Here is a 23297-nt window from a genome sequence, read left to right as displayed (position 1 = left end):
GAGGCGGGACTCCCGCGATCAGACATCTTTTGGATAGGGGATAAGATGTCTTGGGGCCGGAGTACCCCTTTAAAGGAGTAGTCCAGTGGTGAACAAGCGGTGAACAACTTATCCCCCTATCCTAAGGATTGGGGATAAATTGCAGATCGCGGGGGGTCCGACCTCTGGGGCCCCCCGCGATCTCCTATACAGGGCCCTGACAGCCCGCGCGAAGGGGGCGTGTCGACCACTGCACGAAGCGGCGGCCGACAGGCCCCCTCAATACAACTCTATGGCAGAGCTGGAGCACTGCCTTCGGCGATCTCCGGCTCTGCCATAGCGATGCATTGAGTGGGCGTGTCAGCCGCCGCTTCGTGCGGAGGTCGACACCCGCTATCTGGCCGGAGAGCCGGGGCCCCATACAGAGAGATCGCAGGGGGCCCCAGCGGTCGGACCCCCGTGATCTCAAACTTATCCCCTATCCTTAGGATAGGGGATAAGTTTTTCACCACTGGACTACCCCTTTAATTCTTATTTAAAAACCATGTTATGAAAATCTCTTAAGTCTTTAGTCACATGACACAATTGGATTTTCTTAACAACAGAAGTTTTATCCTGTGATCAACACGTTGGGATTTGTTCACATTGTGACGTTTGCATTTTTCAAAAATATGCGTTTTTGTATCGTATTATACAAGTGAATTATTTCCATCCGCAGGCTTGAATATTATCTTCTTTCTCAGAACATCCAAGAATATGGAGATAAAATATGAAATTCGTCCAGAGAAGAAAATAATAAAGAAAGATATTTTTCACTTGCATGAATTTATATTTATACACATATATTTTTTCTTCATGATTTCTGTGTGTTAAGGGTTAATTCCTGACCCCAATCTCATGAGAACCTATTGGATGCGTGTTACCCATTGTTTTAATTGTTTCTTTAGCTGATTGTTATTTGTCATTTGGAGTCTATGTATTTTAATGCTGTGTGTAATGCTTGCAGTATGCTATTGATAAAGTGGGATACCACGAAACGCGTCAAGCTGAGCCATTGCCTCATGTATATGCTTGTAAGCTGCTATTTTAAAGGATTTCAATAAAGCTTTGAAGTTTTAATCCACTTACCGATTGGCGCTGGACTTTTTCTGTATTTGTATCCTTCCTTCCACTGCACCGTGGGTGTCCGTACGCTGGGTCTTGTTCCTGAGACGGGGGGGTGAGCTGATATATCTCTTTGTTACTGAGATTTGTAAATTAGTTCTACATAAAAATCTTAATCCTTCCAGTACTTATCAGCTGCTGTATGCTCCACAGGAAGTTGTGTAGTTCTTTTCAGTCTGACCACAGTGCTCTCTACTGCCACCTCTGTCCATGTCAGGTACTGTCCAGAGTAGGAGCAAATCCCCATAGCAAACCTCTCCTGCTCTGGACAGTTCCTGACATGGACAGAGGTGTCAGCAGAGAGCATTGTGGTCAGACTGGAAAGAACTACACAACTTCCTGTGGAGCATACAGCAGCTGATAAGTATTGGAAGGATTAAGATTTTTTTAATAGTAATTAACAAGTCTGTAAAGCTTTCTGAAACCAGTTGATTTGAAAAAATAAATAAATAATAATAATAAAAAAAAATGTTTTCTACCAGAGTACCCCTTTAATCAGCTGATGTGAAATCATGGATGTTATATTGATGGTCCATCCTACAAACAGGTCATCATCATTAATAGTCCTGGAAACCTCCTTTAACTGAACAAAATTGCACTGAGCAAAATCCTACCCAAAATATGATGCCCAGACCCCCATTGTTTACTATTGAGATAGTGTTTGACTTTCTAAGGGATTGAATACTTTTGCAAGGCCCTGTATGCTACATTTTGTAACATTTCTCCTTTTTTATTTTTCATAATTTTTTTTTGTTCATTTTGCATAGTAAAACTGGGAACAGATCCCTTTGAAAAGACAAAGGCGTACTTACCGAGGGAGACGTTACGTCGGGCGGAGTAGACATATCCCCAAATAGCGCTAATTGTGTCACAGCCTAAGAGGAAACAAAAGGGGTAAGAGAGAGAAAACATTACTGATTTCTTATGGGCACATTACAGAGACAGGAACTAGTAACATGTATACATAATAACTTAGCGGAAAACTCCAGTCATTGTGTCAATCATTTTGGATAACCCCTCCCCTGCTTACAGGAACACCAATCAAGATTGAGCTTGATAATTCTAAAATGAGTGATAAATAATTTCTCCTTGTTTTCTCCCAAAATTTCCATTGACTACTTTTCCACCATTGTCTTGGTTGTCATGTGACTGTTTGCACCCGTTCTAATCAATTAGAGAAGTATTTACCTTGGGGTGCCTCCAGCTATTGCAAAACTACAACTCACAGCATGCCCGGACAGCAGAAGGCTGGGAGCTGTAGTTTTGCAACAGCTGGAGGCACCCTAGTTACCTCTGCTGACACCACTGTCTGTGTCAGGAACTGTCTGGAGAAAGAGAGGTTTTCTATGGGGATTTGCTCCTACTCTGGACAGTTCCTGACATGGACAGAGGTGGCAGCAGAGAGCACTGTGGTCAGACTGAAAAGAACTACACAACTTCCTGTGGAGCATACAGAAGCTGATAAGTACTGGAAGGATTGTTACGCCGAGCGCTCCGGGTCCCCGTTCCTCCCCGGAGCGCTCGCCTCATCTTCATTGTTGCAGCGCCCCGGTCAGATCCACTGACCGGGTGCGCTGCGGTCCCGCCTTCAGCCGGGATGCGATTCGCGATGCGGGTAGCGCCCGCTCGCGATGCGCACCCCGGTCCCCCTACCTGACTCGCTCCCCGTCTGTTCTGTCCCGGCGCGCGCGGCCCCGCTCCCTAGGGCGCGCGCGCGCCGGGTCTCTGCGATTTAAAGGGCCAGTGCACCAATGATGGTGCCTGGCCCAATCTTCCCAATTAGCTTAATTGGCTCCCACCTGTGCACTTCCCTATATCACCTCACTTCCCCTGCACTCCCTTGCCGGATCTTGTTGCACTTGTGCCTAGTGAAAGCGTTCCCTTGTCTGTTCCTAGTCCGTGTTCCTGACCTCCTGCCGTTGCCCCTGACTACGCATCTTGCCGCCTGCCCCCGACCTTTTGCTACGTCCGACTTTGCTTCTGCCTACTCCCTTGTACCTCGCCTATCTTCAGTATCTTCAGCAGCCAGAGAGGTGAGCCGTTGCTAGTGGATACGACCTGGTCACTACCGCCGCAGCAAGACCATCCCGCTTTGCGGCGGGCTCTGGTGAAAACCTGTAGTGGCTTAGAACCGGTCCACTAGCGCGGTCCTCGCCATCCCTCTCTGGCACAGAGGATCCACTACCTGCCAGCCGGCATCGTGACAGTAGATCCGGCCATGGATCCCGCTGAGGTTCCCCTGCCAGTTGTCTCTGATATCGCCCGACAGATCGCCCATCTAACCCACCAGCTGTCGGAAGTGTCCACCATTGTGCACCAACATTCGCAACTTCTTCAGCAATCATCTCCTCCGCCAGCTCCTGCACCTCCTCCGCAGCGAGTGGCCACTCCTAGCCTCTGCCTGTCCTTGCCGGACAAATTTAATGGGGACTCTAAGTATTGCCGTGGCTTTCTTTCGCAATGTTCCCAGCACTTGGAGATGATGTCGGACCAGTTTCCTACTGAAAGGTCTAAGGTGGCTTTCGTGTTCTGCCTTCTGTCTGGAAAAGCCCTGTCATGGGCCGCACCGCTCTGGGACCGCAATGACCCCGTCACTGCCTCTGTACACTCCTTCTCCTCGGAAATTCGAAGTGTCTTTGAGGAACCTGCCCGAGCTTCTTCAGCCGAGATTGCCCTGCTGAACCTGGCCCAGGGTGTTTCTTCCGTTGGCGAGTACGCCATTCAGTTCCGTGCTCTTGCTTACGAGTTGTCCTGGAATAGTGAGATTCTCTGCGCGACCTTTAAAAAAGGCCTATCCAGCAACATTAAAGATGTTCTGGCCGCACGAGAGACTCCTGCTGACCTACATGAACTCATTCATCTAGCCACTCGCATTGACATGCGTTCTTCCGGATGGCGTCTGGAGCTCCGCCTGGATATGGACTTTGTTCGCACGAAGCGTTTTTTCTCTCCGGCTCCTCTCTCCTCTGGTCCTCTGCAATCTGTTCCTGTGCTTCCCGCCGCGGAGGCTATGCAAGTTGACCGGTCTTGCTTGACACCACAAGAGAGGACACAACGCCGCATGGAGAATCTTTGCCTGTACTATGCCGGTACCGAACACTTCCTGAAGGATTGTCCTATCCGTCCTCCCCGCCTGGAAAGACGTACGCTGACTCCGCACAAAGGTGACACAGTTCTTGATGTCAACTCTGCTTCTCCACGCCTTACTGTGCCTGTGCGGATATCTGCCTCTACCTTCTCCTTCTCTACTATGCTCTTCTTGGATTCCGGATCTGCAGGAAAATTTTTTTTGGCCTCTCTCATCAACAGGTTCTACGTTCCTGTGACCAGTCTCGCCAGACCCCTCTACATCTATTGTTTTTACAATAAAAGATTGGACTGTCTCGTACGTTTCCACACAGAACCCCTCCTAATTTGCATCGGACCTCATCACGGAAAAATTGAGTTTTTTTTCCTCAGGTTCTTTGGCCCCAAGAAGAGGGGGAGACCCAAGGGGGGGGGTACTGTTACGCCGAGCGCTCCGGGTCCCCGTTCCTCCCCGGAGCGCTCGCCTCATCTTCATTGTTGCAGCGCCCCGGTCAGATCCACTGACCGGGTGCGCTGCGGTCCCGCCTTCAGCCGGGATGCGATTCGCGATGCGGGTAGCGCCCGCTCGCGATGCGCACCCCGGTCCCCCTACCTGACTCGCTCCCCGTCTGTTCTGTCCCGGCGCGCGCGGCCCCGCTCCCTAGGGCGCGCGCGCGCCGGGTCTCTGCGATTTAAAGGGCCAGTGCACCAATGATGGTGCCTGGCCCAATCTTCCCAATTAGCTTAATTGGCTCCCACCTGTGCACTTCCCTATATCACCTCACTTCCCCTGCACTCCCTTGCCGGATCTTGTTGCACTTGTGCCTAGTGAAAGCGTTCCCTTGTCTGTTCCTAGTCCGTGTTCCTGACCTCCTGCCGTTGCCCCTGACTACGCATCTTGCCGCCTGCCCCCGACCTTTTGCTACGTCCGACTTTGCTTCTGCCTACTCCCTTGTACCTCGCCTATCTTCAGTATCTTCAGCAGCCAGAGAGGTGAGCCGTTGCTAGTGGATACGACCTGGTCACTACCGCCGCAGCAAGACCATCCCGCTTTGCGGCGGGCTCTGGTGAAAACCTGTAGTGGCTTAGAACCGGTCCACTAGCGCGGTCCTCGCCATCCCTCTCTGGCACAGAGGATCCACTACCTGCCAGCCGGCATCGTGACAAGGATTAAGATTGATTGAGAAACATTGAACTAGAGTTTTCCTTTAATAGCAATCTAGAGAGGAACAGTGATTAAAATGTAATTACAAAAAGGATTTGCGCCATAGATAAAAAAAAAAAAAAAAATATATATATATATATATATATATATATATATATATATATATATATGCAAAATTAACATTTTTTTCCCCATTCATAACATTTTTATAGAAGCCATAAAATTACATTAACTAGTAATTAAATAAATAAATAAATACAAGTACATAAATAAATAAGTAAATCATTACATAAATAAAAAGTAAGTACATAAATAAAATCATTAAATAAAAAATACATAAATAAAAGGTACATAAATAAATTAATTCATTAAATAAATCAGTAAATAGATACATAAATAAAATAGCAATTACATAGATAAATAAAATAATTAATAAATTAATCAGTAAATAAATAAATACAATAAAATAAATAAATAAATAAATAAATCATTCTGAAAGGGGAATCAATTTCTAGAATGGCTCTGGTAGGTTCACACAGGAGATTTTTAGTGCAAATCCAACCCTGAATCTGTGGGAAAATCCTGTAGAAAACCTGCACCCAATTTCAGTAAGGATTTTTATTGGATTTTTATTGGAAATGTTATTGGAAATTTGCATTAAGCAGAAATTAAGAAGATATAACCCCCCCCCCCCCCCCTCTGATTCTGCACTAAACTCAATGTATCAGTTTTTCCTGCACTGTCCCTTTAAAGGGGTACTTCGGGGAACTAAACTCATTGCCCATCCTTTCCCTCTCACCAACCTATGTATTTGTCTAAATATCATTCATTAGCTATATAGGGCAGTTTCCCTTACATGCAGCAAGTGAAAGAAAAACTTAATTTTTCGATCCACTTTGTCTCCTCAGTGAGACCTAGCCCCCTCCCTTCAAGATAACACCACCTGATTTCTGTCTGATTTCTCTTTGGTCTAGAGCCCTGGCTGTACAGCAACACCTCCCCTCTAGAGCTGTGAATGATTCTCAGTCACAACTGAGCACATAGCTGCTGTTTTACTGCTGAAAATCTAATCACTGACTGCTGCCATTCAGAGCACAGCATGATTTATTGCTGGAGGAAGGATAGTCTGAAAGAAAAGACATGTACAGTGTGTGAGTTGCAGTGTGAACATGCACATAGATAGTGAAACTAGTTGGCTGGCAGCCATTACACAGAGCTGCACTGACTTCTGGGAGTTGTAGCCTGTGCTGCAAACAAGGAAAAGTATTTAGGAGACATCAGGGGCCAAAGGAGCTGCAAAAAGCACATGAATAACTACAGGGGACACAAAACAGGTATTGTGGTGGTTTGGGGCATTTTTATGTTTCTTAACTTCCCTGGAGTACCCCTTTAAGGGAAGCACTGTGTTCTCCCGCAGTATAATACAATGTATCCGTCATTCACACGGTAATATTGTTTGTTAGCAGTCAGGAGGTTTATGAATTAATAATTTACAGCACACTCAACCTCTTTTTAAGCTTATTTAGAATGTTCGGCTTAAGATAAAACCCTTAAGAATAAAAATAAAAAAATAAAAATAAAAAACATCTTGTCAGGGAAAGAAGAACTGGGAATAAATCCAGAAGAGGACGTGCGCTGCTTCACTCAGTCTGAACTGCGACAAATAAGAGGTGACCAGGAGAATGGAATGAAGGTATAATAGGTACAAGAGCGAAAGGAGAGAAGGGGCAGATGAATAGGGGCAAAGAGAAGGGGCAGAAAAGAAGGGGCAAAGAAAAAGGAAAGAAGAGAAGAAATGGGGCAGAAGAGAAGGGACAAAGAGAATGGGAAGAAGAGAAGGGGCAAAGAAAAAAGAAGGAAGAGAAGAAATGGGGCAGAAGAGAAGGGACAAAGAGAATGGGAAGAAGAGAAGGGGCGAAGAAAAAAGAAGGAAGAGAAGAAATAGGGCAGAAGAGAAGGGACTAAGAGAAGGGACACAAAACAAGAGACAAAGAGGATGGGCAAAATGAAAGGAAAGAAGAAAGGGGCAGATAAGAAGGGGCAAAGAGAAGGGACAGAAAAGAAGGGGAAAAGAGAATGGAGGAAGAGAAGAAATGGTCAGGAGAGAAGGGGCAGAAGAGAGGGGTCAGGAAAAAGGGGGTAGAAGAGAATGGGCATAGAAGTAAAGAAAGAAGAGAAGAAATGGGGCAGAAGAGGAAGAGCAGACGAAAGGGGGCAAGAAAAAAGGGGAAAAAGAGAAGAGGCAAAGAGAAGGGACAGAAAAGAAGGGGCAAAAAGAATGGGCAGAAGAAAATGGGCAAAAAAGGAGCAGATGAGAAGGGACAGAAAAAATTGGCATAAGTGAATAATCAGATAAAAAGGGGTAGAAGAGATGGTGCAAAAAAAAGGGGCGGAATAGATTGGGCAAAGAGAAGGGGCAGAATTGGCAAAGAAAAGGGCATAAAAAAGGGGCAGAAGAAAAGGGGTAAAATAGAGGGCGCAGATCAGAGGAAGCAAAAGAAAAGGGGCAGATAAGAAGGGGCAAATGAACCGATTGACTGAAAAAATGACTCTTCCTATAAGGAACCAGCAGATCCATAAATGCACGTTCGGCCCATTTGTTGCAATAACCGCTGATCCATGATCATTGGGACTGGATGAGTTTTTAGTCTTTAAACATAAACAAGAATGTTCCCACTCACTGACAGCAAGAAGATAAAACAAATTTATAGTTTATTAGAAATTCATAGAACTATTCATGATAAAAAACATTCATGATCTGACAGTGAATGATGTGATATAATGATGGGAATGAGGGTGACAGGGCCCCAGTGTTACAGAACGGGGCCCCCAGTGATCTCCACCATCCTTCATTAGACTCATCAATCACAATGACTGGTAATATCCGATAGGAAATAATTATCTTTATTTATCCGTAATTAATATCAGATTTCCCGCGCCCATTAGAATCGCTTTGATTGTGCGTCTCTATTGGCGCTTCCGTGTTCCGTCTTACCTCGATGACATCAGAAGGATTCTCATCAAAAGAAATTAAGTCTCCATTCTGTAACAGCAAAGAATGATGGATGAGAGTGAAATGAGCGACACAATGCGGAATAATGGCGAATATGAAGATGATGCATCGTAAGACAGGAATGGGAATGATCATGGATGTAATGGACTCGATCCATCAAAGGGGAGAACAGGGAGGGGAGCGCTGATCCGCATCACATGATCCAAAGGTCATCACTAAAGTCACTTATTGCTAAGACGAGGAGAAGATACCCCTACTGCAGACATGGTATGATCCCAGCGCATTCTGGTAAAAGGAAAAACTACATATTATCAAAGATTGATTCCATCTCTGATGTCAATAGATTCTGTAATAAAGGGCAAGTTCACTTCGGAATCCAACCAAAGACAACACCTGCAGGAGTCTGTACGTTCTCCCACACTCCAAAAACATTCAGATAGATTCATGAAATATTAGATTGTGAATCTCAGCAGAAAAAGGGACATATACAGCTCTACAGAATATATTGTCAATAAGTAAATAAATATATATATAAAATGTGGAGTTACGTTGTGTATATATATATTACAGTACTGGTCCTGACTTACATCCTCTTTTATAATCTAGAGCTGCACTCACTATTCTGCTGGTGAGGTCACTGTGTACATTACATTACTTATCCTGTACTGATCCTGAGTTATATCCTGTATTATACTCCAGAGCTGTACTCACTATTCTGCTGGTGAGGTCACTGTGTACATACATTACATTACGTATCCTGTACTGATCCTGAGTTATATCCTGTATTATACTCCAGAGCTGTACTCACTATTCTGCTGGTGGGGTCACTGTGTACATACATTACATTACTTATCCTGTACTGATCCTGAGTTATATCCTGTAAATCTTTTTATTATAAAAATCTAAAACATAACAGACATAATCAATAATACATAACATAAACTCAGCTTACATGCGCCATAAATATGAAACAAAATAAGACAAATTGTCATTATAACAAAAACTAAACTTTTACCAGCCAGTCCAGTTTCAACTAAAACTAATTACGTACACGTATATATAAACTAATGAAATAATATGTGTACCCCAACACCATACATCACACCAAACTCACACCAAACTCACACCAATCTCACACCAATTACACAAACAAAAACTCTGCCATGCCCGGCAATAGGAAATAAAAGCCGTCCAAACCTGGACATAATGAAAATATTGACTAACAGGCAGCAGATACATTACAGACAAAACATACATATAAACATACATATAAACATACACATAAACATACATATAAACATACATATAAACATACATACACTTTTTTTTTTTTTTTTTTCCCTCTCTCTCTCTCTCATTCCACACTCACTCACACCCATCCTCACCACCATCATTAGCGGATATCACACTCATACCCATCCTCTCCTAATATATATATATATATAAACAAATTTCAAAACAAATAGATCCGGCTGCCTTAACTAAAACGAAAGGTAACTAAACATTAGTTAGCATAAATATACGGTAATACAGAAATACAGGTAAATGAATAACAATAACAAATCTTTCACTATCTAACCCCAAAGCCCCTCCAGCCCCTCTGGCCATGAGATGGTATAAATGTCCAGTCCAATCCATAATCCACACCAGGAGCCAGGCGTCATGGAGTCCAATATTGTTCATCAATGGCTCCACCCAGCTCACCTCTTACCCCCCATTCCCCCACCCAACCTATTCTATAGCACCCTATATACATATATACAAGAAAGTAAAAGCAAGGCCTATTCAGCCATGCCACCAAAAGGTTTGCCACACAACATAATTACTTAAACACATACTATACACTTATTAACATAAACATAACTATATACATAACATAACTATATACATAACACAACAATTGTAAGGCCCAAGTTCAGTTACCTGCAAGCCCTTCATACACTCATTTCCCTAAAACAAAACAAAAAGCTAAAGGTGACATGCGCCAGCCCTCCACCGGGATCAGAGTATGGCAGAGCAGATACCAAATAATTTTTAAACCTATCCCTCACCTACTTTCCCTAGACTCACACTATCGCTGCCCCTAAAGTTTAAGCTGTCCCTACACACTGACCCTAACACTGACCCTACCACTCTATCCCTAACCAGAATTAAGGTGCCTCCCCCAAAGGGTTCAGCATCTAGGGCACATCAAATGAAAACCCTCTCCATAGGAGAGAAGCCCTACTTGTACCCAATCTGCCATACTCTAAAGACCTGATCTTCCCGAGGTCACCAGTGATATTCCTACAGACCTCCACCTCGGAGAGGACTTTTCGCTGTGTAGATACTAAACACCGTGCATTCCACGTGTGGTACCTAACCACTAAGCTAACTAAAAATAATGTGCACCGATCTCGGCCACCCAGGATCTTGAATGCTCCATAAGCCCACTCCGGATAGGCAAGGCCGGCAAGTTGACTCCAGCCGATGGAAGCGCCCACCCGGTTGTAGACCCCTATATTAAAGGGACAATGAAGCAGGAAGTGGTCCATGCTTTCCAGCGTGTTCCCGCACTCTTCTCGGGGACAGTCCCGGTCATCAGAGCTCCTACACTTCAGATTGTCCCTTACACATAGCTTCCCCTGAAAGCAGCGCCAGGCCAAGTCCCAAAACTTCTGGGGGATCCGTTTCGAGTTCAAAAGACTTAAACCAACCCTCAGATCCCGACCTGGGCAGTCCCTGAGCGCCAGAGGCCTCTGGAAGTGGGTCAACAGAACCCGTTTGTCAAGGGAACGCCTTGACTGGGTCCTGATCTCCCACACTCCCAGACCCCACCGACGTATAGCCTTCAGAGTCGGGGTAGCGTAAGCCGGAAGATATCCATGTGGTGTACGGAGGTCCTTCACTTGCCCTCCTGTCTCCCATTCCTGGAAGAAAGGCCGAAACCATTCCCTGCAGGAGAGTACCCACGGAGGAGCCCTCTCTTTCCAGAGGTTTGAGATGTTAGCTTTCAAGAAGGTGTTCGTTAAGAACACCACAGGGTTTACCATAGATAAACCCCCTAGTCTCCTCGTGCGGTACGTAACCTCCCTCTTGACTAGGTTCATCCTGTTCCCCCATAACAGTTGGAAAAACAGGCTGTAGATCCTAGTGTAGTAAGCCTCTGGTAAGATACATACACTGCCCAGATAGATAAACAAGGGGAGCAGGTACGATTTGATCAGGTGTACCCTTTCCCTGAGGGTCATAGACCAACCCTTCCACTGGTTCACCTTCTGAGTGGCATCCTGGAGCTTACCATCCCAGTTTTTGGTGGGATAATCATCCTGGCCGAATGTGATGCCCAAAACTTTTGCTGACTCTTGGAGCCCTGGAAGGGTGTCCGGGAGATCAAACATGGGATCCCCCCCTCCCAGCCAGAGACTTTCACACTTATCCCGATTGATCTTGGACCCGGATGCCTCCGAGTAACGATCCACCTCCGACATCACCATCTCGACCTCCACCCTCGAGGAGACGAAAATGGTGACATCATCAGCGTACGCCACCACTCTCTGGGCGACATCCAGCTCCGCCAGACTCATCCCGACTCCCGCTAACGGCCCACAATCTACCCTCCGGACGAAGGGATCGATTGCGAACACGTATAACAGCGGGCTCAAAGGACAACCCTGACGGACTCCGGACCCCACCTCAAAAGAGCGGCCAGACCAACCGTTCACCAGCGGGAAACTCTCTGCCCCTGCATATATGGTGACAAGCCAATTCACAAAAGTACTCGGTAAGCCATATCTCAGGAGGACGGACCAGAGGTACTCGTGGTTCACCCGATCAAATGCTTTGGCCTGATCCAGGGACAGCAAGTACCCCTTCCAGAGACCTGCACTACTCCGCTCCACTGCCTCCCTGACACTGAGGACAGCACTTAAGGTGCTTCGGCCTGGAACAGAGCAGTGCTGGGCCCCTGAAAGGAGCCGGGGTGCAAACTTCACCAACCGATTAAACAGTATCTTAGCCAGAAGCTTCCTGTCCGTATTGAGAAGAGCTATGGGCCTCCAATTCTCAATCCGGCTAGGATCTTTACCCTTTGAGAGAAGAATCAGGGCCGACCTCCTCATTGACTTCGGCAGAGTGCCCGAGGAGAGACACTCATTGAATACCTCAGTCAAGAGGGGAGCTAAAGACTCCTTAAAGGTCCTGTACCACTCGGATGTTAAGCCATCCGGACCTGGAGACTTCTTAGGGGCAAGCCCCTCGATCGCCAGTCTCACTTCCTCTTCCCTGATTTCTTCTGCCAAAACATCAAGAGAGGGGTCTACCCCTGGCTCAGGAATGGTTTCAGCCAGGAAAGCCGACATCTTGTCCCGATCTAGATCCTTCCTCCCCAAAAGGTGTGAGTAGAAGGATCTGACAACCTCCAGGATCCCTGATCTGGACCGATTCAGAGATCCCGTACTATCGATCAGTCCTGAAATGACTTTACTACTCACTGACATCTTACAGTTTCTGTAAGGGTCGGGCGAGCGGTACTTCCCGAAATCCCTCTCAAAAACCAAAGATGCGTGCCTATCGTACTGACACCTCATCAGCAAGGATTTCACTCTGGAGATATCCTCCCGGCTACCTCCAGTCGAGACGAGAAGCTCGAGTTTCCTCCTCAGACCCTGATATAGGCGGTACCTATTCAGGGACCTGAGGCTCGAGAGCTGGCGGAAGAACCCCGCAACCCGCTTCTTGAATATCTCCCACCACTCTGACTTACTACTACAAAGGCCCAGTAAAGGTACCTGACTCTGAAGAAAATCCTCAAAGGACTGTCTTATCTCCGCTTCCTCCAGGAGGGACGAATTCAGCTTCCAATAACCTTTACCCATCCGGGGGGTCTCTGAAACATTCAAGGAAAACAAAATCATACAGTGATCGGAGAATTCCACCTCAATCACGGACACTGCGGAAGAGACGGCTTCCTCCTTTAAATAAAACCTGTCTATCCTAGACCTGCAGCTACCTCGATGATAGGTGAAACCCGCGTGGCCTGAGGGGCTCCGGATGTGGACGTCCTCTAGGCGAGCTTCCCTAACTATGCTTTTGAGGGCTGTACTATCATAAGCCAGCGGACCATTGGAGCCTCTCCTATCTTGGGACCTCGTGACAGTATTGAAGTCCCCTCCAAAGATCACTTGCCGACTTGTAAAAAGGAAGGGCTTGATCCTCATAAAGAGGCTTTTACGGTCCCACTTTGTTTGTGGGGCGTAGAGGTTAATGAGCCGGAGCTCTTGCCCCTTCATGAGGACATCTAAGATCAGGCACCTCCCCATTTCCAACTCGATAACCCGTCTGCATTCAACAGGAGCGGTAAAAAGGACCGCCACCCCACTATATGGCTCAGCCGCAAGAGACCAGTGGGAGGGGCCGCGCCTCCACTCTCTCCTGGCTTTTACCAGGGAGGCTAGATCTGACAACCTGGTCTCTTGCAGATACAAAATGTCGGCTTCAACTCGGCCGAGAAAATCAAAGGCTGCAAATCTAGCCATATCAGACTTAATGCTGGCACAGTTAATGGATGCCAGCGTCAATGGGGTGAGTGCCGCCATCCTGAGTGATCGAGTTGGATGGCCTATCCCCTTTACCTCTTACCCTTCTTCTTCCCCCCTTCCCCATCAGAAGAAGACCCCTTTTCCTTCTTTTTAGACCTCTTTAGGGATGCTGACATATCCATCCCACGATCCTCATCTCCTGACCCAGGGGCCACCTGCCCTCCCAAGGAAGTTACCTCAGAAGGAACAGGCTCAGCACCTCCCGGAGGTTCCTCCGCCTCTGAACAAAGACTCTCAGCCTCCCCCTCCAAAGAAAGGGAAGAGTCCTTGCCAAGGGCCCGATACCTATTGGATAGAACGATCAGAGGGGGGTTGGTCAGGCTTTTCCCAGGCACTTGGCCTGCAACACCGGAGGAGGAAGATGATGCCTTGAGTACCCTCTGGCCCTGCCTCCTTCTGCCGCACTTTTGTTTTTCCTTTTGCCCTTTCCCATCTTCCTCATCCAAACTTTCATATTGAGAGGAACTTGAGGAAATGGCCCTATTTGCCTCCTCTTTACGAAGTTTCCTTATCTCTTCATCTAACTCGGTGTCCCCAAGAGCCTCAGCTGTCTTCTCTGAGCCAACGTCGGGAGCAGGATCCCGGACTACACCTTCTACCAGGGAACTTTCAAGATCCCTGCTCCTTCTGCGCCTCTCCTCCCTCCTAAGCTTAGAGGGGCTCTTGTTCTTAACTTTCTTCACTGGCTCTAGTGCCCCTTCTCCTCTGCTGGTCCCCATCCCAGATGAGGCAACCTCACTGCTCTCCCCATCTCGGGTGGTCACAGCATTGGAGAATGAGCGGGGACACCGGCTAAATGGGTGACCAAGGTCACCACACAGGTTACAGCGAATCCAGCCACAGGTGGCAGCCAGATGACCCTCCGCACCGCACAATGCGCACATCTGCTTAATGCAGTTTGCGCTAAAGTGTGTGGGATCACCACACTTGTGGCACAGCTTTGGCTGTCCCTGGTAAAAGACTTGGATCCTATCGCGGCCGAGAAAGGCGGCTGATGGAATGTGTGCGACAGTGTTACCTGAACGGCGGAGGCGGACGGAAAACGTCCAGGCTCCAGACCAAATGCCATGTTCATCCAGATTTTTCTTGGGGACGTCCGTCACCTCCCCATACCTGCTCAGCCAGGTCATGATGTCATAGCAAGAAAGAGACTCGTTACGAGTCAGAACGGTCACTTTCTTGACAAAACTCTGGCGGGATACCGTCTTCACAGCGAAATCCTGCCAGACAGGCTCGTCCTTCACCAGTGCATGATTAGACCAAAAGAGCTCAAGCCCTTCTGGCTTCACAAAACTGATGTCGAACTCAGAGGTACCGAAGGGGTGGATCAGAGCAAAGATGTCATTAGCCCTGAATCCCATCTGGAAAAGAATCTCCACAACTTTTGCCCTAGAAGGGCATGCATCACCGCCCCTCCATACCAGACGGGCCACATTCCTCCGACCACGCTCCTGCCCGCTTGTTGGAAGGGACCAGACCACCTCCCCATTATGCTCTCGGAATGCCCCAAGTCCATGTCTTTCTATCCAAAAAGACAAGTCGACCTCCCGGTCCTCTACCTGGAGCGTTCTATCCCCTCTCCTTAAAGCCTCCAGGAGGCGCTGTTGCAAGTTACCTTCCCCTGGATTAAGAGATGAGGATCCCCTGGGACCCCCAGCAGCCACATTAGCATAACTCCTTATTGGAGCAGTCGCTACCGGGGGGGCAGCCGGACCGACACCACTCCCCCCAGAAACAACAGTAGAGGCAGTAACATTATACATAACACTTGTGCCTGTCCCCTCCTGCCTAGCTGCACTGGACTGGCCGGGATATAATCTTGCTGGCTTTATGATGCCGGGCTTTACACTTGCATCATTGGCTTCATTGGGCACACTCAACCTTGCAGCAGTCTTCCCTTTAGGAATATCGGAAGAAGCTGCTTTGTCGCATACTTTGCCCTCGGCCTCCGCCAATACCTCGGCTTCAATTTCTTTAACTGCTAGTAACATTTCATGGGTTGTATCATGCCCATGTTCCTGTGGTACCAGTCCTCCACCGCCAGCTCCACCCACAGCAGCCCCACCACAGCGCCACAACTCAAAAGAGCCAGACAGCGCTGACTGGGCCGCCGAGAATGGCGCTCCGGTTCCAGACACCTGGACACTCCCCCCTTTGCCTGCAGAGGAGTGCCCTGCAGTGCCAGACCTGTTCTGGGAGCTGCCCTCTCCCTTGTCTTTATAATTGCCCGGCCGCCCGAGCTCCATACCAACCTCTGCCACCTGGACACTCCCCCCCTCACCTGCAGAGGAGTGCCCCGCTGCGCCAATATCCCCTAACTGGGGACATGCTACCTTGTCCGCAACACTGTCCGGCCCCTTGGCCGTATCTTTGCAGGTGCTGGCCCCGCTACTATGACAAGCGAGGTCAGCGCTTTCCCCCATCTTTACTGTATTATCCCCGGTGTTCTGGCCCCGCTCCACATTTGCAGAAGGGGGGACAGGCAGATTACCAGGGTCTGCACCTTGAACTGACTTTGCAGCCGGCCCAGGGTGCACAAAAGGAACATAAATCAGGCTTACTTGCTCAGATGTTTTTTTCTGTCTTTTCTTCTTCTTTTTTATTATTTGTTCCTCTCCAAGGTCGTCGCCAAAACTAAAATTATCCAAATGCATGGGGGACTCCATCTTTACAATTTGTGCCAGCAGGGCGCCACCACAACCCTCTTCCTCCTCGCCAGCACTCTCGCCCGATGAAGGTGGTAATGCCACTTGTCCTGCAGGAAGACTTGCTTGGGACATGTTCACACCCTGCATTGGCTGCGGCTTGGCTTCCACAGCTTCCCCACTTGCCAGCACCTTAGCCTCTTCAGCCTCCATTTCTTGGACCTCATCCTCACTACTGCTCTCATCTGCTGAACAATCACCCCCAATCTCCTCTTCTTTTACTGGGGATTTCATCCTGGAGGAGCGATCCTCATTAAGAAGTTTCTCCCTAAATAAATCGCTCCCCTCCAGGACAGCCATTCTCCTCAGCTCAGTCTCCTCCAGCTCCAGCCTCAAGGACTTAACCCTTGCAGAGTACTCTGGTTTCCTGCGCTTGGTAGTTGTGCTCACCTGATATTTTGCAAACTTTAGCTCCTCTCTCAGCTCCCTCAGCTTCTTCCCAAGGAGTTCGTACTCAGCAATCTTGGCAGCAAGTCTGGAGCTGTATGTCGCCATAGACTCCTTGGGTCTTCTCTGGCCCCACTGCTCCACAACCTGGCTCTTGGAGGAGCTCTTCTGTGTTGCAGAGACCTTCTTTAAACCTGTCTTGCTTGCAGGCTTTTCTTCCTGGCTGAGAGCCTTGCGGCTTCCAACCATTGCTGGAGGGACAGAATCCACATCGCTGCGGACCCTGCCAGATCTTCTAACCCCTCCAGCCGGGGCACTGGCTGGTAGCTTTCCCTCTACACCCCTCGCCAGCCTGGACCGAGGAGTGGAGGTCAGGGGATTCATGCTGATGGCTCCCCCAGGAATCTGCCACCTTCCTGGGAAAGCAGGTGGAAAAATCAGCCTCTCTCCTCTGGAAGTCTGGAGTCTCAGGAGCTCAGCAACAGACACACCTAGTGACCACACCCTCCAGAGCTGTACTCACTATTCTGCTGGTGAGGTCACTGTGTACATACATTACTTATCCTGTACGGATCCTGAGATATATCCTGTATTATACTCCAGAGCTGTACTCACTATTCTGCTGGTGAGGTCACTATGTACATACATTACATTACTGATCCTGTACTGATCCTGAGTTATATCCTGTATTATACTCAGAGCTGCACTCACTATTCTGCTGGTGAGATCACTATGTACGTATATTACATTAAAGATGAATATCTCGGTGCCGTCGGCCATTGTTCACGTTTCCTATGAGTAGAAGTCATCGCCTCTGTTTACCCTTGAAGTCGCCACTTTGCAGTAATGGACGCCATCGACCTGCGCGGGGGTCATTACTTATTCTAAAAATAAATAAATCTGTGGAACTCATTGAGTGTGACCTCGTCGCTTATCCAGACAAGCAATCGGCGCATGACATCAGAGACCGAGGCCGCCATCAGATATTTCATAGAACGTCTCACATGTGAAAACAAGGAAGGACTTTCCTATCATTCTTTATGGCAACAGACGACGTTACAGCAGAACAAATGGATAAAAACAAATTGATAATAACAAAAACATGTCTATAATTCAATATCTTTAATGATATGCTGTCATTCCTGTACATTAAACTGTTAAAAAGGTAAAACATTTTTTTTATTTAACTTATGTAGCAGAGCTGAGTTTGTTATATCTCTGTGCATTGTGAGGCCTCTCTGTGTTGTGGAAAGTTTACCCGGAATAAAATACAGATAAAATATTGTGATATAAAGAGTTGTGCCACATTGCAAGGTCAACTCTGCTGCATCAGACAAACACTCTATTTGAAATCTATATATATATATATAAAACTCAATGGGGGAGATTTATCAAAACCTGTGCAAAGGAAAAGTTGCCCAGTTGCCCATAGCAACCATTCAGCTTGCTTCTTTCATTTTGCACAGGCCTTGTTAATAATGAAAGAAGCGATCTGATTGGTTGCTATGGGCAACTGGGCAACTTTTCCTCTGGACAGGTTTTGATAAATCTCCCCCAATGTGTGTGTGTATGTATATATGTATATGTGTATATATGTATATGTGTGTATGTATGTATGTATGTGTGTATATGTATGTGGGTATGTATGTATATATGTGTGTATATGTATGTGTATGTGTATATGTATGTATGTATGTATGTATGTATGTGTGTATATGTGTGTATGTGTGTATATGTGTGTATGTATGTATGTATGTATGTATGTATGTGTGTATATGTATGTGGGTATGTATGTATGTATGTATGTATATATGTGTGTATATGTATGTGTGTGTGTATATGTATGTATGTATGTATGTATGTGTATATGTGTGTATGTTCCACAATCACGTCCAAACGGCTAAAGATATTAACATGAAACTTGGCCACATGTTACTTATATGTCACCAACAAACACAGGATAGGTGATTTAACCCTTACTCACCCCCATTTGCCAGGGGCGGGGTTTTTGTTTAAAGTCCCATACAAGTCTATGGGAAATATATGTTACTGCATAACTTCCAAACGGCTGGAGATATTTCCATAATACTTGGTCACATGTTACTGATATGTCCACTATAAATATAGGATAGTTAATTTAACCCTTAACTACCCCCATTTGTGAGGGTCGGTTTTTTTTGTTTAAACTCGCATGCAAATTAATGGGAAATGTATGTTCCCACATAACTTCCATACGGCTGGAGATATTTCAATACCTGGTCACATATTACGGGTCGGGAAATGAGGATGGGATAGAAGGTCGGGATAGGAGGACGGGATAAGAGGACGGGATGGGAGGACGGGATAGGAGGACGGGATAGGAGGTTGCGATAGGAGGACGGGATGGTCGGAATAGGAGGTCGGGATATGTGGTCGGGATAGGTGGTCGAGATATGAGGTTGGGATAGCAGGTCAAGATAGGAGGTCGAGATAGGACATCAGGATATGAGGACAGGATAGGAGGACGGGATAGGAGGTTGAGATAGGAGGACAGGATAGGAGGACGGGATATGAGGACGGGATAGGAAGTCAAGATAGGAGGTTGGGATAGGAGGTCGAGATAGGAGGACGGGATAGGAGGTCAAGATAGGTGGACGGGATATGAGGACGGGATAGGAGGTCAAGATAGGTGGACGGGATATGAGGACGGGATAGGAGGTCGAGATAGGAGGACTGGATATGAGGACGGGATAGGAGGTCGAGATAGAAGGACGGGATAGAAGGACGGGATAGGAGGTCGAGATAGGAGGTTGGGAAAGGAGGATGGGATAGGAGGTCGAGATAGGAGGTTGGGAAAGGAGGACAGGATAGGAGGATGGGATAGAAGGACGGGATAGGAGGACGGGATAGGAGGACGGGATAGGAGGATGGGATAGGAGGACAGGATAGGAGGACGGGATAGGAGGTTGGGATAGGAGGACGGGATAGGAGGACAGGATAGGAGGACAGGATAGGAAGACGGGATAGGAGGACGGGATAGTAGGATGGGATAGGAGGACAGGATAGGAGGTCGGGGTATGAGGACGGGATAAGGGGTTGGGATATGACAACAATATATGAGGACGCGATATGAAGTCAAAAGTTTCCTCCTCTGTTGATTTTCCTCCACAACAAGTATTAGGAAGGAAAAACCGGGCAACGCCGAGTACTCAGCTAGTGTGTAATAAAAACAGGCTTTTTTAAATAAAGCAGAGCTGAAACATTAGATATATATATTGGAAATATGCATGTCATATGCTCACTGTAACAAATCCCCTTGTTATGTAATTACCTTATTACTGGGGTGACACACTGTAACAAACCTCCTCCTCAGGTAATCTCCTTACTACTGGGGTGACACACTGTAACAAACCTCCTCCTCAGGTAATCTCCTTACTACTGGGGTGACACACTGTAACAAATCCCCTCGTTATGTAATTACCTTATTACTGGGATGACACACTGTAACAAACCTCCTCCTCATGTAATCTCCTTACTACTGGGGTGACACACTGTAACAAACCTCCTCCTCATGTAATCTCCTTACTACTGGGGTGGCACACTGTAACAAACCTCCTCCTCATGTAATCTCCTTACTACTGGGGTGACACACTGTAACAAATCCCCTTGTTATGTAATTACCTTATTACTGGGGTGACACACTGTAACAAACCTCCTCCTCAGGTAATCTCCTTACTACTGGGGTGACACACTGTAACAAACCTCCTCCTCAGGTAATCTCCTTACTACTGGGGTGACACACTGTAACAAATCCCCTCGTTATGTAATTACCTTATTACTGGGATGACACACTGTAACAAACCTCCTCCTCATGTAATCTCCTTACTACTGGGGTGACACACTGTAACAAACCTCCTCCTCATGTAATCTCCTTACTACTGGGGTGACACACTGTAACAAACCCCCTCCTTATGTAATTACCTTATTACTGGGGGGACACACATGGGGGGGTGGGATTATGGTGGTGCTGCTTGCTGTCTCTCTTGTGTCAGACAGAGAGGCGCCCCCCTCTAGAGGGCGCTCTTGCTCTTGGAGGCAGCTGCCTATTTTGCCTATAGGCAGAGCTTCAGGGAACAATACTTTATATTCACCAGTGAGTGAGAAGATAGAATTGAGGTGCACTGTCCCTTTAAGAGACGATTAATGGTTTTCTTCACTTGTTACATTGTATCTTCTTAGTGTAAATATGAAAAGTATCAGTTCAGGGATCTGTCAGGAGACTCAGGAGGATGATGCATGGGATGGGGGTAACCTCCTGCTCCGCCGCCCCTTGCAAAGGCCAAGACTGCGCTGGGCACACCGCGGGGGATGGGTCAGGAGACCCCATTTATACCGTCTACAGAGGGGGCAATGCATCAGCGACTATTTATAAGTGACATGATGGGGGGGGACAAAACCAGTGAATGTAATAGATTTAGGTACAGCGGCTCAGCAGACAGTATCACAGTATGACATAAACTAAGCAGTATCACTCATGATAGGCTTAGATACAGTGGTTGAACAGACAGTATCACAGTATGACACAAACTAAGCAGTATCACTCATGATAGGCTTAGATACAGTGGTTGGACAATATCAAAGTATGACACAAACTAAGCAGTATCACTCATGATAGGCTTAGATACAGTGGTTGGACAATATCACAGTATGACACAAACTAAGCAGCATCACACATGATAGACTTAGATACAGTGGTTGAACAGACAGTATCACAGCATCACACAAAATGAGCAGTATCACACCACACATGATACCCACCACTCAATATCACACATTATAGGCTTAGATACACTAGCTCAGCAGACGGTATCACACCTTATAAGCTTAGATACACTAGATCAGCAGACTGTATGAAACATGATAGGCTTAGATACACTAGATCAGCAGACAGTATCAAACATGATAGACTTGGATATATTATTTCAGCAGACAGTATCCTACATGACAAATATAGATACACAGCTCAGTACTCAATAGTACACATGAAAGGCTTAGATACACTGTCTCAGCAGACGGTATCACACATGACAGGCTTAGGTACACTGTCACAGCAGATGGTATTACGTATAACAGGCTTAGATACACTGTCTCAGCATACGGTACCACACATGACAGGCTTCGATACACTGTCTCAACAGATGGTATCATACATGACAAGCTTAGGTACACTGTTACAGCAGACGGTATTACGCATAACAGGCTTAGATACACTGTCACAGCAGACGATATCACACATAACAGGCTTAGGTACACTGTCTCAGCAGACGATATCACACATGACAGGCTTAGATACACTGTCACAGCAGATGGTATTACACATGACAGGCTTAGATACACTGTCTCAGTAGACGGTATCACACACGACAGGCTTAGATACACTGTCACAGCAGACGGTATCACGCATAACAGACTTAGGTACACTGTCACAGCAGATGGTATTACACATGACAGGCTTAGGTACACTATCACAGCAGACGGTATCACACATGACAGGCTTAGATACACTGTCACAGCAGACGGTATTACACATGACAGGCTTAGATACACTGTCTCAGTAGACGGTATCACACACGACAGGCTTAGATACACTGTCACATCAGACGGTATCACGCATAACAGACTTAGGTACACTGTCACAGCAGATGGTATTACACATGACAGGCTTAGGTACACTATCACAGCAGACGGTATCACGCAGAACATAACTTAGGTACACTGTCTCAGCAGACGGTATCACACATGACAGGCTTAGATACACTGTCACAGCAGACGGTATCACGCATAACATAACTTAGGTACACTGTCTCGGCATATGGTATCACACGCAGCAGGCTTAAATACCCTGTCACAGCAGACGGTATCACACAACAGGCTTAGATACATGTGTAGGGGGTGCAGAGAGGTGATTGTAAAAGCTCGCAGCGCGGTTATGAACGCCTGTGGACACAAAGTTATTATTTCTCAACTCAACTTAATTATTTGGTGTCATAAAGAGGTTGTACAGCAGCTTCTCCTGGTATTGGGGCTCAGCCAAATGTGTCTCAGCTGCAGTAGCACGCACAACCTGTGGACAGGGGTGGCGCCATTTTGCAAACAAAAAGCAGGAATTCAGTGCTGCTCATTGCTCATGTGCAGAACTGCCAGAGATTTCTACTCTTTGCGACATATAATGTGAATTCCGCTTTGAAATCTGATTTTGC

The 23297-nt window shown here is 46.8% G+C and overlaps 1 protein-coding gene across 7 annotated transcripts in view; it reads right to left on the bottom strand.

The window, feature by feature from the left end:
• Positions 1–23297, bottom strand: part of DAB1 (DAB adaptor protein 1) — a 705741-nt gene that overhangs the window by 46031 nt on the left and 636413 nt on the right. For all 7 annotated transcript variants that reach the window (XM_056532962.1, XM_056532964.1, XM_056532963.1 and 4 more), the window contains one exon: positions 1956–2018. In XM_056532962.1, coding sequence (XP_056388937.1) covers positions 1956–2018 — 63 coding nt within the window. The remainder of the gene's footprint in view (positions 1–1955; positions 2019–23297) is intronic.

The sequence above is a fragment of the Hyla sarda genome, chromosome 7 (assembly GCF_029499605.1).
Source record: "Hyla sarda isolate aHylSar1 chromosome 7, aHylSar1.hap1, whole genome shotgun sequence".
Taxonomy (NCBI): Eukaryota; Metazoa; Chordata; class Amphibia; order Anura; family Hylidae; genus Hyla; species Hyla sarda.
This window is presented reverse-complemented; position numbering and strand designations above follow the sequence as displayed.